This window comes from Battus philenor, unplaced genomic scaffold, assembly GCF_028537555.1.
Source record: "Battus philenor isolate CCGP_79_NKW_IND1 unplaced genomic scaffold, ilBatPhil1.0.hap1 SCAF_17, whole genome shotgun sequence".
Lineage (NCBI taxonomy): Eukaryota > Metazoa > Arthropoda > Insecta > Lepidoptera > Papilionidae > Battus > Battus philenor.
In genome coordinates, this window is record NW_027181679.1 from 5,402,403 (window position 1) to 5,416,801 (window position 14,399).

The 14,399-nt window shown below is 34.1% G+C and overlaps 3 protein-coding genes across 3 annotated transcripts; 2 read left to right on the top strand and 1 right to left on the bottom strand.

Annotated features, from left to right (window-relative positions):
* The first annotated feature begins 212 nt into the window (after positions 1-212).
* Positions 213-10,191, top strand: LOC137919697 (L-threonine ammonia-lyase-like). The gene is made up of 10 exons (XM_068762849.1): positions 213-230; positions 2,174-2,284; positions 2,693-2,763; positions 3,209-3,496; positions 3,969-4,131; positions 5,664-5,819; positions 6,519-6,655; positions 8,214-8,313; positions 8,735-8,860; positions 9,971-10,191. Exons 1-10 carry the CDS (start codon positions 213-215, stop codon positions 10,112-10,114), a joined length of 1,314 nt encoding a protein of 437 aa, XP_068618950.1. The 3' UTR covers positions 10,115-10,191.
* A 19-nt stretch (positions 10,192-10,210) lies between these two features.
* On the bottom strand, positions 10,211-11,746 carry Pcd (pterin-4a-carbinolamine dehydratase). The gene is made up of 3 exons (XM_068762850.1): positions 11,490-11,746; positions 11,088-11,297; positions 10,211-10,452 (listed from the first exon to the last, which is right to left on the bottom strand). Exons 1-3 carry the CDS (start codon positions 11,640-11,642, stop codon positions 10,369-10,371), a joined length of 447 nt encoding a protein of 148 aa, XP_068618951.1. The 5' UTR covers positions 11,643-11,746; the 3' UTR covers positions 10,211-10,368.
* A 383-nt stretch (positions 11,747-12,129) lies between these two features.
* spn-B (spindle B) lies at positions 12,130-13,224 on the top strand. The gene has a single exon (XM_068763265.1). It carries the CDS (start codon positions 12,280-12,282, stop codon positions 13,222-13,224), a length of 945 nt encoding a protein of 314 aa, XP_068619366.1. The 5' UTR covers positions 12,130-12,279.
* Positions 13,225-14,399: the final 1,175 nt, after the last annotated feature.

Sequence of the window (14,399 nt, forward strand, 5' to 3'; positions counted from 1 at the left end):
TACATTATTTTTAAATGATATTAATAGTGGCTAATTTTATTTGCTTAGATCTTTTAATTGTTAATCAAAAAGTTTTCGTCATTTGTAAACGTTTTTGCTTTATGGTTTATATCCCTTATACCCCTTTGACATCTATCAGTACAGTTTAAAGAAAGAGTTGTCAAAATTAAATGTGAATTATAAATAATATTACAAATATCAACAATTTAAATATGTCATCACGGCGCCACGTTAGTTTACCGATTATTTTATACTACTTACTTTTTGAAGCCGTTTTGGCACATTTTTTCAAAACTTCATCGTATTTAGAAAGCATTATTTATTTTTTTATTTAAACCTTTTTTCGAATTAAAATTTTACCAACTTCCCCCGGTAAAACAGTTGGGAATTCATATAATAATGCTTATTTTCATACTGTACCTTTTTATGTGTGATATTAACTGGGCAAGCAGATAACAAAAGACATATTAAATATTTCTCTTTATATTTTACGTCTTACGAAGCGAACGAAAGAACAGCTAATATAGAATAATATAAGTACGATATAAACCGGAAAATCTGCAGAAAAATGGTCTAAAAAAGGAAATAATTAAATAGCGTTGAAACATAAGGTACTTACGTATTAACGCCATGGGACAGACAGCAATACATTTTTGTTTCTGGAGAGGTACCGCTTATAACATTAAGGCAGAATTAGACGATGCCATTTTAAAAATCGAACAAAGGAAAGAGCACCTGGGCTCGACGGCAACACTGTGAAAGCTTATCGTTTGGTCCTCTAAGGACTGGATGAACAGGCGGATGAACTGAATGAACGGTACTCTGACCTTCTCGCTGATGTAGATGCTTTTAAGGCATGAATGCTGTAGTATTTGTACCGCGTAGGCAGGGAACCGTCAACCGTATATCATCAAGTAGCTCTATCCTAAGGACTAAACCTAAGGAACTAGGCCACCGCCTTTGAAACTAGCATGTGACGACGTTCCTTCCTATAGTCTTAACAAAGGCGTCAAAGAAGACTGTGAGGTTTTAGCCAGTAGGAGTCCGGCATAGGCCAGCACAGGAGCAGAAGGGTATCCCGTGCAGGATTTTCCAACAAGGCAGCAATAGGTTAGATTAGGTTGTAATAGTTTCTAGCGGAGATAGATGCGTGGGTCTACGACCAAGTCCGCACCCTCCACCGAAGCGGCGGTGGCGAGCCGGACCGAGTACTCGAGGCGGTCAGACGGCGGGAACGGCACGGGGCGCTCGCGATGTGGCGCGCTGAGCTCTCGGAAGAGCGCTTTGCGCGCAGACGTGTCGTTGGAGCGATCCTGCCCGTCTTCGAGGCCTGGATGCAGCGACGAGACGGAACGCTCACCTACAGACTTACGCACATGATCACGGCGCGACGGCGAACTGCTTCCACTGCGGTGGGGCCGCCCAAGATTCCACCTCACACACGCTCGCGGACTGACCGGCGTGGCAGTCGAAGCGGCGGATTTCTTGCCAACAGTCGTGTTAGCAATGCTGAGCTGGTCATCGGCGTGGAGGGTCGTGGCCTCTTTCTTCACAGACAGTATTGTCTCTCGACCATCATAGTCCCGAAGGAGGCGGCTGAACGGAGTCGGCAGAGGACAGATCCCTCTCAGAGACGACACCGTCAGCGCATACCATAAACGCCGACGTGGTCTTGGAACATCATTGTAGCACCACGAGGGTTTCGGGAGTAGCGTGAACCATAGACGCATACCCCGGGACGGGCTATCTAAAATAACACGACGTGAGGCAAGACCGCGTGGCGATCCCTGACCGGGAGATACCGCGGTCCCCCGTATAGCGCAAAGGGCGATCACCGGGGGGTTTTAGTAGGTAGGAATCCCACATACTCCTTCCCACAAAGAGGCATTTTGAACGTCCGGAGGATTCCCCCCTCCCCGAAAAAAAAGGTTGGTGGAATAGTTTAAAGCACTTTATTTAAAAAAAAAGTTTTATTTTATGATTTGTTGCCAAACTTTAGTTGTAGGAAGTTTTGTGCTGCACATAAAAATCAATAGCTGCAATGGCGTTAATACGTAAGTACCAAACATTAAATAGAATTAAGATTATTAAATATTATCTTAATAATTTTTCACTCGATGCTTAACCTAAATCTCTATTAAAACTTATTGTTAACGATAACTTTCTGAAACAGGAAGACTACGATCAAAATTGTGACCCAGAAAACCCAAAACAACTAAGCTTCGATAATATGGTTAAAGCAAGGGAACGGGGCAAACAATTTATATCGATGACGCCGTGTTATGTAAGGACATCTCTCTACTTTTTTGAAATTATGAGTCTTATTCAAATAAACTAAAAACATTAATTTGTTTTAACGTCATATCTATAGAAGCTGTTAGGTTATTGCCGATAGGAGCTGAGAGGATAATTCTTTTGTCTGAGCGGCGACAGGATATCCGATATAAGATATCCTCGTAGGAAAATTTAACAGAAAATTTAACTACCACATACACACCAAGTAAATGTATTATTGCAAATAAGTCAATAATTACAATATGTCCAGGAAAGTTTATTATCTTATTCCAGTAATTTTATTATATTTATCACATTGACGTTTAGTTTAATTTAATACTTTAAATGTTTTATTTTCGTTAATTCTAAGAAGAATAATTTTGTTTATTTTTTCTAATTTATTTTTGTATTTCAACAGCCAGCACAAACACGTAATGAATTTGCCATTAATTTCTATTACAAATTGGAATTCGTGCTTAAAACCGGAAGGTACGTCGCTATTTATAATGAAATATTACAAAAAAATTACTTAATTTCAATGTGTATTTATAAAAAAAACTACATCCAAAGATTCACAGTTAGCTCTCTTAAAGTAGAGCATTTTACCAAGTACTGTTTATTTCATATACAGTATAAAAATAAACAGTAAAGCGGTAGAACACGGAGAAAAATTTTGGCACCTTATCAGCTTCATAAAATAAATAATACGTTATAAAAGTAGACCATACACCTTCGTATATTAGGTACAAGCAAAATATTCTTTAATAAGTCGTTATTCTTTTATGGTAGTTGTAATTGATAACATTATTAGTTAAATGTTTGTTTTTGTTTTTATTATGTTCAATTTACTTAATTTTTAATTGTGTTATTGACGATTAGCAAGCTAAATATGAAATAACTTTAATTTGCCATGAATGAACTTTATATTTCCCAGCTTTAAAGAAAGAGGCGCTCTGAATGTTCTGCAATCGTTGCATCGCGATAAAAAGAAAACCGGAGTGGTTTTGGCTTCCCTAGGTAATCAGGCGATGGGTTTATGCTACTATGGACGCATATTAAATATACCCGTCGTCGTTGTGATGCCGATAAATGTTGCACTCATAAAACTTCAGATGTGCAAGAGTTTTGGTGCAAAAGTTATTTTAGAAGGAAATGACCTACAGGAAGCTCAAAAACATGCAAGGTCTATTGCACGAGAAAAAGGATTGGTGTATATAAACGGGTATGACGATATTGATTTACTTTTGTATTATAGTGCTGCCGAAATCGTTGTACCGCGCCTCGCCTTCCGCGTATGCTAGCGGCGAGACGGAGGTATCGGCTAACTAACTAGTCGAACCAACCTTATTAATATTTTCTTCTGTATTAAATAATAAATATAAGCTGACTGGAACCACTGGTGCCCTTGTACCGTACCGCGCCTTAGGTATGATGATTGATTGTCATGATTATATAACTAATAATATAACGCGTGGTTCACAGGTTGTCAAACAGAATATAGTTATAGCGTACTTTATAGTTCAGTGTTTTGGTCACATTACTTACTTGTTTTTATTTTACCTAATATTTATTCATTAACAAAATAAACAATAAAAATAAATATATTTTATAAAAACAAATAAAGGAATAATAACATTTATAAATGTTCAAAAATACCTAATTTCATTACATGTATAACTTTTTGTGTACTAAAGGCGCGATCACCCAGAAGTTCTTAATGGTTATGGTAGCATTGCCATGGAAATACTGGAACAGGTTCCGTCCGTTGACGCCGTGATAGTTCCTGTAGGCACCGGTGGTCTAATAGCGGCAATTGCGACCGTCATAAAGCATTCGAAGCCAAGCTGCCTCGTTTATGTTAGTAATAGAGTATCATACTATGTAGTCCTAGAGCATCATAAACATTAAAAGTTTATCGTTAAAAAAACACTTTATTATACTGGCTTTAGTGGCTATCATATTGTCGTTAGACTATTCTAGATAAACGTTAAGAACGGTTTTCTAATCCCATAATAAATAAATTACCTATCATAATAGTAATTCTGCATTCTCTGAAGAAAATTTGTAGCGAAAAATACTACTTACTAAGTACTGTGTCTTTATTTTGGCTTATGGCGTCGAATGTTAGTCTGGGCATTGACAAACTCACATTTGCTCAAACCACGGAGAAAGCGTATAGCGCGAACAGTTAGCAACTGGGGATTAAATTTCTCTAGTGGAGACCACAGACCGGCAAATGCAGCGTAGGTGGTCCACCCGCAAGGTTTACAGACAACATTATTAAGGTTATCAGAAGACTATGGATACAAGCCGCTTCCCACTGGTCCAGTTGTAAATCCATAGCGGAGATTGAGGAATCCAGCAGTAAACAGTTAAGGCTGAAATTATGAAATATGTAGGCGGTTTTGTTTTCTTTATTAATTTCAGCCGTTTGGACGTAGTGTGTGTGTCATTTATTTTTTCGTTATATTGACAGTTTACACATTAAAATTTAGATACTTTTGCTGTACATGAAATTTATTCTTTGTGGCTTTTTTTTAATTTATTCTTTACCCGTTTGGGGGTAATCAAAGCTGTCTCTATAAAATACTCATAAACTTATACATGGTGAAATAACAATTTTATTAGAAAAAAGAGGAACAAGGTGAAAACTGCATTAAAATTTATTAGATGTCAATCAGCAATCCGAATCTCACTATGTATCCAATCCAATTGAACCGGCTGTTCACATATGGTTGGAAATGTTAATATTGACGGTGATCACCAATTCGCTGAGGAAAATTTGAAGTGAAAAAATCAGCATTACCGAACTACTGAAATCGATTTAAATTCTAATCGCGATGGTGTTCGAAAAGAAACTGCACACCAAATGTGCTTGAAACGTCAATCAGCAGTGATCTTTCACATACACACAAAGAATGAAAAAAATTAGCTGTCAGAAAATTCATTTCGATTATATTATCTGAATTAATTTAACTCACAGTGAAATGTACAAAACTATTCGAAAAACTCTCCCAAATGTAAGAATACGCACAATATTTTCCATTCATGTGTGCCGGACTGGATGAATTTTACAATTTACTTAAATTCTTCTATCACCCTCAACTCGAAACGTCATCATTCGTTTGCTGTTTTTGTTTCAATTTAAATCAGCATGAACTGTCATGGCTATACATTACATTGGAATGAAAGTGGCGCCAACTTTAGAAAATTGGTTTCACAAACTTGAAGACCTTCGTGGGCTCATGCACAACGTTACTAAAGATTATTACATAATCAAATGCACAATTCACGATTGTATGAAGGACATACAGTTAAACATTCATACATACATGCTTTAATGGCATATACATACTTTAATGATTTTGTTACATATTCTAATTTTACAGGGTGTCCAGTCAGAGGTAATGCCAACCTTTTATGAATCGTTGGAACATGGTGAGCCGGTGACCAAACCAATGCAAAACTCTCTAGCGGAAAGCATAGCGATGCCCTATGTGGGAGTAAATAGCTTCTTCAACGCTCAGCCGTTAATTGATAAAATGGTAAAACATAATTATTCACTATACATAAATTTAATTCATAGTTTAGTGAACTATAGCCTAACTATTATATTATTCTTGCTACTACATGTCTAAATGTAACACGTATCGAAACGAAAATGCTGCTCTAAAAGTAAGATTACTATAAGCTCAAATCAGATATTGACTATATCATTTTAGAAACAGTAATAAATCATCATCTGCAATCAGAAACTTAAGAAAAACGTAATAATAATATTCATTGTTCATAAAGCAAATTTAAAATGACAGTTTTAAGTCTACGTGTTTGAAAACTGTCCATCGTTAATAAACATTAATGCGGAAAGAGGTCGCATCGCCCTTTATACATGTTATAGTCCCTCAGGATGATGTTGATAAAATATCAAATGCAAATCGTTGTATATTTTATTATCTATAATAAAATGCCTATTACATAACATAAATAATACAAGAAATATAAGTACCAAATATTATCCAAAGAAACATTAATACTATACAAGCACATCTTGATGGAACTAGTAAAAACAGAAGTTTTTAAAAAATAATAAATCTTGCATATCAGGTCAATTTGTGGTTATTAATAACCTGTATTGTCTTTAGCAAAAATTTAGAAACACTACGACTTAAAGTGCGTCTTTAATAATAACACATCTTAAAATGTTATGAAATTTATTGAAATAAAAATGAAATAAACTATTTCAGATTGTGGTTAATGAAGATCTGATCGCCCGTGCTGTATTATATCTGGTAGAAAAAGAAAGATTTGTGGTTGAAGGTGCAGCCGCTTGTACCGTGGCCGCAATTATCAGCAGCGTCGTGCCGGAATTGAAAACAAAAAAGTAGTTCTCATTTTCAATAATGTCAAATTATTATATAAGTTAAGTACCATTGCCATAGAGTTCACTCAGCGGTAGAACGGGACAGATAGCAAAACGATGAGTTGTCTGTTTTCAAATGTCTTATGTGTTTTGTGTGCACAAGTAATAATGAGAGGCAGGATGGTCAAGTTAGACAAACAAATCTGTATGTTGTTAAATACCTCGTATGCATTTTAACCCTGTATGGTTTAACTTACCTTTCGGGCTGTACAATATTTCCTATGTCTGACTATGGCACTTCAGCGCACACTACAATTGGATCGCTAATCTAAGGATACTTTAGATGTTCAACTCAGTTATTGGTGGCTCAAAAGTATGAAGACTATCTTAGTCCAATCTGTAAGCTTCAAAAACACATTTAGTCAAAGTATGTATGGACCGAAAACTTTATAGAAGGGGGACATTTTAGTGACAGGTCCAAAAAACTTCTCGACAAAGATGTTCATAAAAATTAAGTTTCTTTTTACAATAAATTGAAAACAATTAACTGATTATTCAGTATAATATTTAAATTATTTACCTATATTAATATAAGAAAAAGTATCGCATTATTTATGTACATTTTTCAAGATATTTCTTCGGTCTTTGAATTTCAAAAACGGTTTTAAAACGCTAACGAAACGCTTATGGCTGCACTAAAGATTTCAAGTTTTCACTACGCTATCTTATTATACACCAGTGTGAACACGGGCTATAAAGAATGGGGACATTCTTCATTAATAATCAATTCGTTTTCAACCAACTGATATGGTACTAATGACCTTGGGCATTAAAACTTTGTTATTTTATCACAACAATATAATAGACCAGATGATTCGTCTCATTATTTAAGACAATCGCACTTATTAAATTCGTTTAACATGTAGTCTTGTAGAGATATTCTATTATTTAACGTCAAGCCGTATTATCTTCATAGGGTCAGCTAGTACCTGTCCCATCACCCGATTTCGGATTGACGTTAATTTATGGAAAAACCTGTGTAAAGAGTGATTGGTTCTAGGCGTAAAAGTTTAAAGAGGTGAATGACCATACATTAGTAAACCATACATTAAATGACACAACTAGGTTATAAAGATGTAAATGAACAATTTTGTTTCTGTGGAATTACAGTTTTCGATGCGCCGCTGACGATGGCGTAATGTTGCCTTTACAAAGTATAAATAATATTACTTCATATTAAAATTAATTACTGTTTAATATCTGTTTTTGCAATCTTTCTTTGCCGGAATTCATTGCTCCGACGCATTTCAACAGAAAAAAAATAATGTAACATTTTTCAGAGTCATCAGTTTGAAAAGCTTTAAAGCTGTACGCTGATAAATGACTTACATGTTCATTAGTTTAAAGCTTTTACATATAAAACCTTACACTCTGTATATCAAGATCATTGAGGGAGCTCCTGCCTTGCAGTGGATGTTTATAAGCTGACAAGATGAAGAAAGAATAGCTACAATGTTAATAATTCGCATAACATGCATTATTTATTTTAAATTAAGTTTAATTTTTTTTTATTGTTTAGTGTCGTATGTATTCTATCTGGAGGCAATATCGATGCTGTGTTGTTAAATCGTTCTTTAGAAAGAGGGCTTGCGGCTGAAGGTCGTATGGTTAAATTTAAGGTAAACTTCATAATTATTATTTTAGTTACTTTTTCTACCTTTTCTATTAAACTTTAATATAATTGCTTAAAAATGTAACTAATTAAATCATACTATCATTATCTTTTACAATGATGTGGCTTTGATGATAAATCGTTTCGTGTGTTTGTTTATTAAAATTTATATCTCGGGCGTTTAACTTTGGGTATGTTAACTCAAGGTGAGAGGTAGTTAACTCTGATAACCTCGACACTGTTTAAATAATGAAAGCGTTGCCATACAAACGGCGCAATGCACATCTACTTCTGTCTGTTTGTGTTCTTCCATGTTCTACGATTTAATATGAATTCCTAATCTTAAAGGACATTAAGGATTATTGTAACAGTTATAATCTCGTGTGATCGAAAGATGTTACTGTATTAAAACTTTGTTTATTTTCAAGGTGGGTATCAAAGCAGATTCTGAAGCCATGGCTCAACTTTGTAATCTTCTGGCAAAAGGAGGATACAATTTGATAACACAATTCATGGACCATATATGGATTGATAATGACATACACTACGTCGAGGTACAAATTCATTTACAATATGCAAAACAATTTTCAACTAGCTTTTTTAGTTTATCCTCAACAGGGAGAGTATTAAAAACTCAACAGCCAGTATTAATTACCATGGAGATCTTGTCTGATTTAAATGAGAGAACATTTGAGCAAAAAACCATTTCAGCAGTAGGATGTCCACGGTGCGGGACATAAGTCTCCTCATATTATTCATTTTATCTTCCGACGACATCACCAAGATCATCTTTCAAGCTTACGGGTGGACGTCTAAGGTTGTGCTGCTACGTAGCCTACCCACTGGCACTTCTATGTTGGATGGTTACTTTCGGTGGTCGACTGATCTCCTCATTCCTGATTCGATCTCGTACAAAAATCCCAAACACAACATTCGTGAGGCCCGAAGTGAACAGCCACGTTTCAGTACCGTAAGTTGTCACTAATAACAAACATTGGTCGTATCAGAAAATGGCTATAGATTTTTCATGTGCTGCCACCTATCGAAACTAGGTCGCATTTAATGTGATTGACGTTATGCTGCTTAAATCGGCTTATGCGTTCTGCAACTTCAACGAAAATGAGTTAACAGCGGTCCGTGAATTAAACATCTATTCTGGACGATGAGGGACTATACCCGAGTATAGTATATATATATATATATGTAGTAATTGAAGTATTGTGGAGGTTTGCGAAGCGAGGACTACTCGATGGTCGGGGCAGAAACGGGGCTCTCCTGACAAACCTCGCTCGAACGCGGCCGATAAACAAAGCTAATAGCGTGCAGAGGCTTTCTATAGCAACCAGCTGACCAAGGAAAGCCCGACCACCCTTTACGACTTGGAAATCAGTTGAAAAGGAAGCCGTTTAGTTTCAGATTGGCTAGTAAGAACAGGCATAGGCTGCATGATACCATGTTAATTGGAAAAAATCTTCAAGCCTCTCTCTGATGACGGAATACAGAATTTCACTACAATCACTGATTGATTTTATAAGTTTATTCATTGTTTGTGTTATTACAAAAGTATTGGAAAGTATGAGTCAATCTTAACATTACTATAGGCAATGTTGGTAGCACTGAGAATAATTTTAAACAATGCTTTAAAAACTACGTTATTTTTACAGGCCAAAATGGTGTGTGAAACAAGAGATCTGCAACATGCCTTAGAACTTAAAAGAATGATTGAAGATGCTTATCCAACAACATCATTATTTGAGACAGAACCCCTTAATAAAAAACACATCTGTCCTTGTTACATTAGGAAATAATTTAGGTACCATATACATGCATGAATTAATCTTTACACATTTTCTTTGTATAAAAAGGTATTGAATAAAAACTACTTTTGACAATAACATTTATTTAAAATCTATTTATCATTTAAACATTATCAATGTTGCCTTGAATCTGTCCCTAAAAATAAACACAGTTTAATCATGACATTTGCCATAATACATTATTTTATTTAATAAAAAAACAAAATAAGAATTTTACAATTATCATTGATTTTGGTACAATTTTTTCAAAGAATCAGTTTATCCATAAAAGTTGCCATCCGAACATCTCTTTTACTTAGCCCATTTACATCATGGGATGATAAAGTTACCTATGGAAATAAAAATTACAATAATAAAACTTGTCTGTCTATGCTTCACATATATTAGTATCTTTCATTAAAAAAAGTTAAAAAAGAAGCATAAATCAGTTAATAACATCATTTGAAAATAGAAACCATGAACTAAACTCAGAAAACAGTGGTAATCTAGTAGTTAATTACTAGAACTTAACAGGTCACAAGTTCGATACCTGACAAGTGCACATTGCATGAATTTTTGACATCTCCACTGTTGACAAGTTTTGGAGGATAAAATTATTATCAAACCACCAGACCCAAAATGAGTGCAATGTTGCTTGGTTGCAGAAACCAGTCCCTTGAGACAATACAACTACTAATGAGTATATCCTTGAATCAAAAATTCTGATTACAACAGAACAAACTATTTGCAGCAATTGTCCTTGTAAAGTATGGGACAGTTTATCTATAAATGTGGACAATATTATTTATTATCCTTGGGTATATTGAAAAGGAATTGATAAACCTGGATATAACCATGTATCACCATCATGTGACCATGCTTCTCATTAAGTATGATATACAAACTTTTATGCAACAAAAAATATTAAGATAATTATTGTACAATATAAATGTTAAAAATATTAAATATACATTTAATTATTTACCTGCACTTTATTATATACATTAAACCATTCTGGATGATGATCCATTTTTTCAGCAAGCATTGCCACTCTAGTCATAAATCCAAATGCCTCATTGAAGTCCTTGAATTTAAATTCTTTTTCAATTGCATCACGGTTACTTTGAATTTTCCAGCCTGTCTGAATTAAGGGTTGAAGAAACCCGTCACGTTCTTCTGAATTCAGTTTATCAACCTAAAAAATGTACGAATATTATCCAGTAACCACCTTTAAAAAATAAGTAAATATTACAAAAGCAACAGGTAATTCACATTTAATTCAAAAATGGTATAGTCAAACCATTGCATCACTTATAAAACTGTAAAACTTATATTTATATAAACTATGTCCAGTCATTGTAATTTATTACAGATATTATAGAATTACCATTTTCCTCCTATTAGACACACTAGTAGAACCGGCTCTCGCTATCCACTGAGCGTCATTGATTTGATTCTGCGTAACTCGTCTCAAGGCAGCGGGGTGAAAGTGTATCGTTATCAAACGACCCGTATTGCATAAATTTTTTTTAAGGAGCATTATCCTTCGGTAATCTTAAATACATATATATTTAAATATATATAACATATACGATTTAGTAAAGATTTTTCTTATAATTTTATAATGCATTCATATCACTATAGAAATATCAATGTTTACATTCATAACTATTTTGACATTTTATTCATTATAGATAATCTTTACAACAAAAACATGAAAGGTGGCTTACTGTTAAGCAAAGTAAATACTATCAGTATTTCTGAGTATTATAAAAATATGATTGCTTACGAACTTTTCGACGATATGATTTTGAAATAAATATATCGCGCTTAAAAATAATTAATAAGGGTAATTTCTAAAAATCATAATGCACGTCATTTCCAAAAATATTATTTAATTAATTTGAAAGCACTCTTCGCGAACAGACTCACTTTTACAACTTTTTATTTATTGTTAGATAAAATATTCCTTAAATTAAAACTTGGCCGTAAGTTTAGAGCTTTATCTTTTTTACAAAAAAAAATGATTTCGGCGCTATTTTTGACTGATACTAAATAACATATATAAAAAACAGAGAAACTTAGTATTTAGAGAATAAGAATACTTCAAAGAAAAAGGTTAAAGTTTTTACACATCTGTTTATGCCGGTGTTTCCGCTGCAAGAATTTATGAGACAATGAATGTTTTACAAAGCCTAATTCCCCAAAATATGTTTGAAAAAATTGACAAAGCTGGGATTGGGACACCGCGTCAAATTTTGATGCTTTCAGTGCTTGATGTAAAGAAGTTTACTAACTTAACAAACGATGACATTGTGTATTTAAAAAATATCGTGTCCAATTACTACAAGCCGACTATTGTTGCATGTGATAAAATGAAAAAATGCTATGTAGGAAAGAGAACAGCCAGTGGATGCGTAAATATTGACAAGTTACTATATGGCGGTTTTGCAATAGGTACTATTACAGAGGTGTATGGAGAAAGTGGATCAGGTAAAACTCAATTAGGAATCACAACAGCAGTTAACTGTTGGCCCGGTCAATGTGTTTATATTTGCACTGAAGACTTGTTTCCAGTAAAGCGATTGAATCAAATGAAAAATCATATTTCTGGAAAAGGTGTCAGTTATAGTGAGCAACATATATTTGTTGAACATCTTACTGAATCCCATGAACTAATGTCTTGTATTAAAGTAAGATTACCAAAGTTATTACAAGTTAACAATGTGTCATGTATAATAATTGATTCAATTGCTGCTACTTTTAGATGTGAATTTGTAAATTATGTCAAGAGGGCTGAAGAATTAAGAGAAATAGCTGTTGCATTAATTACTTTAGCCCAGAAACATAGCTTGTCTGTAATTTGCATAAACCAAGTGACTTCATTATTTGATGATTCTACAAACGTGTTTCCATCCCTTGGATTGGCTTGGTCAAACATGGTAACATACAGATTAATGTTAAAAAAGTTGCCAGAGCAAATTAAATTCATTGAATGTCCTATAAAAAATTTAAAAAATAGTACACATGTCAGGGAACTTAGTGTAAAATTTGCTCCTGATTTACCAAATTCATCTGCAAAATTCATCATAACATCTGAAGGTTTACAAAGTATACCATAAAACTAATATTGTAATGATTTTTGATATTGCAAAAAAATATTGGAAAGGCAATAAATTTTATAATTTTTGGATGATTTTTTTGTGAAATATAATGACACACCCTATAACCTATTGCTATTGATTGCCTATAAGTTGAAATCCTCATTACGAAAAGGTATGCTGCACCTGTTTTAAGGTCAGTGATGATTCAAAACAAGCTTTAGTGTCTTTACTGTAATGAAAAATTATTTCTCATATAAATAATAACAATAATCTTTTTCTATTACTTTCTCTAGAGTTTGTGTAGTGATTATCTTAATAGGCTGGTTCTCACAACAATGCAACTCAGTACTTATTTTATATAATTAAAGGCTGGCTTTAATCAACTATGATATTGAAGGAGCCCCCAGAGAATATGCTACCTCCTCACTGGAGTAGTATATGCGCAACAATCTTTCAGGCATGCCCTATACCAAGGACTGTCCATAACACCTAAAGTAAAGAGATGTTTATTTTTTTTAATAAGGACAATGGCTGCAACAGCTGGAGCAGGGTTTTTCAGAGCTGGCAGCATGTAGTGGTTGACTTGATGTATTGCTGATATAGTCTTAATTATGGTCATCCTTTGTGGTTAAAATATGTAGCAGAGCAAAAGACCTGGTTTGTACTTATGTACAAGTACTCTATAAGCCTTGTTTTAGTGCCTACAATAGCAAACTTAAGTAGCTCTAGCAACTACTTTAAATAGAGTCCAATGAGTTAGTAGCTCCAACCTACCTCCTCCAGGTAAGAGACAGGAAAGGATTTATTTCTCCATGAAACAGAGACTTTAAGCATTGACTATGCAAGTGTATACTTCTCCATAGTCTTGTCATACCGTTTTGAGGTAAGAAAATTATGATGGTTTTAGTCAATGCAAGACTGACCCTGTACTAGCCTCATAAAAATTGTTAATTTTTATAATCAATCTACAATACAACCATATTAAACCAAACTGCCTTCGTATGAATTCCTTACTATGTAGTGAAAATATTTCCACCAAGCACAAAAGCAGCATGCAATATGAATTTGATAATTTTAAGACCCCTAGACAAATATAATAACTTGTTTATTTATTTTGGATTTTTTATACTATAAAATGAGCACAGCTTTCTCTTAATATCAAGTAATACTTAGATTATATGTTTTTTAGATTA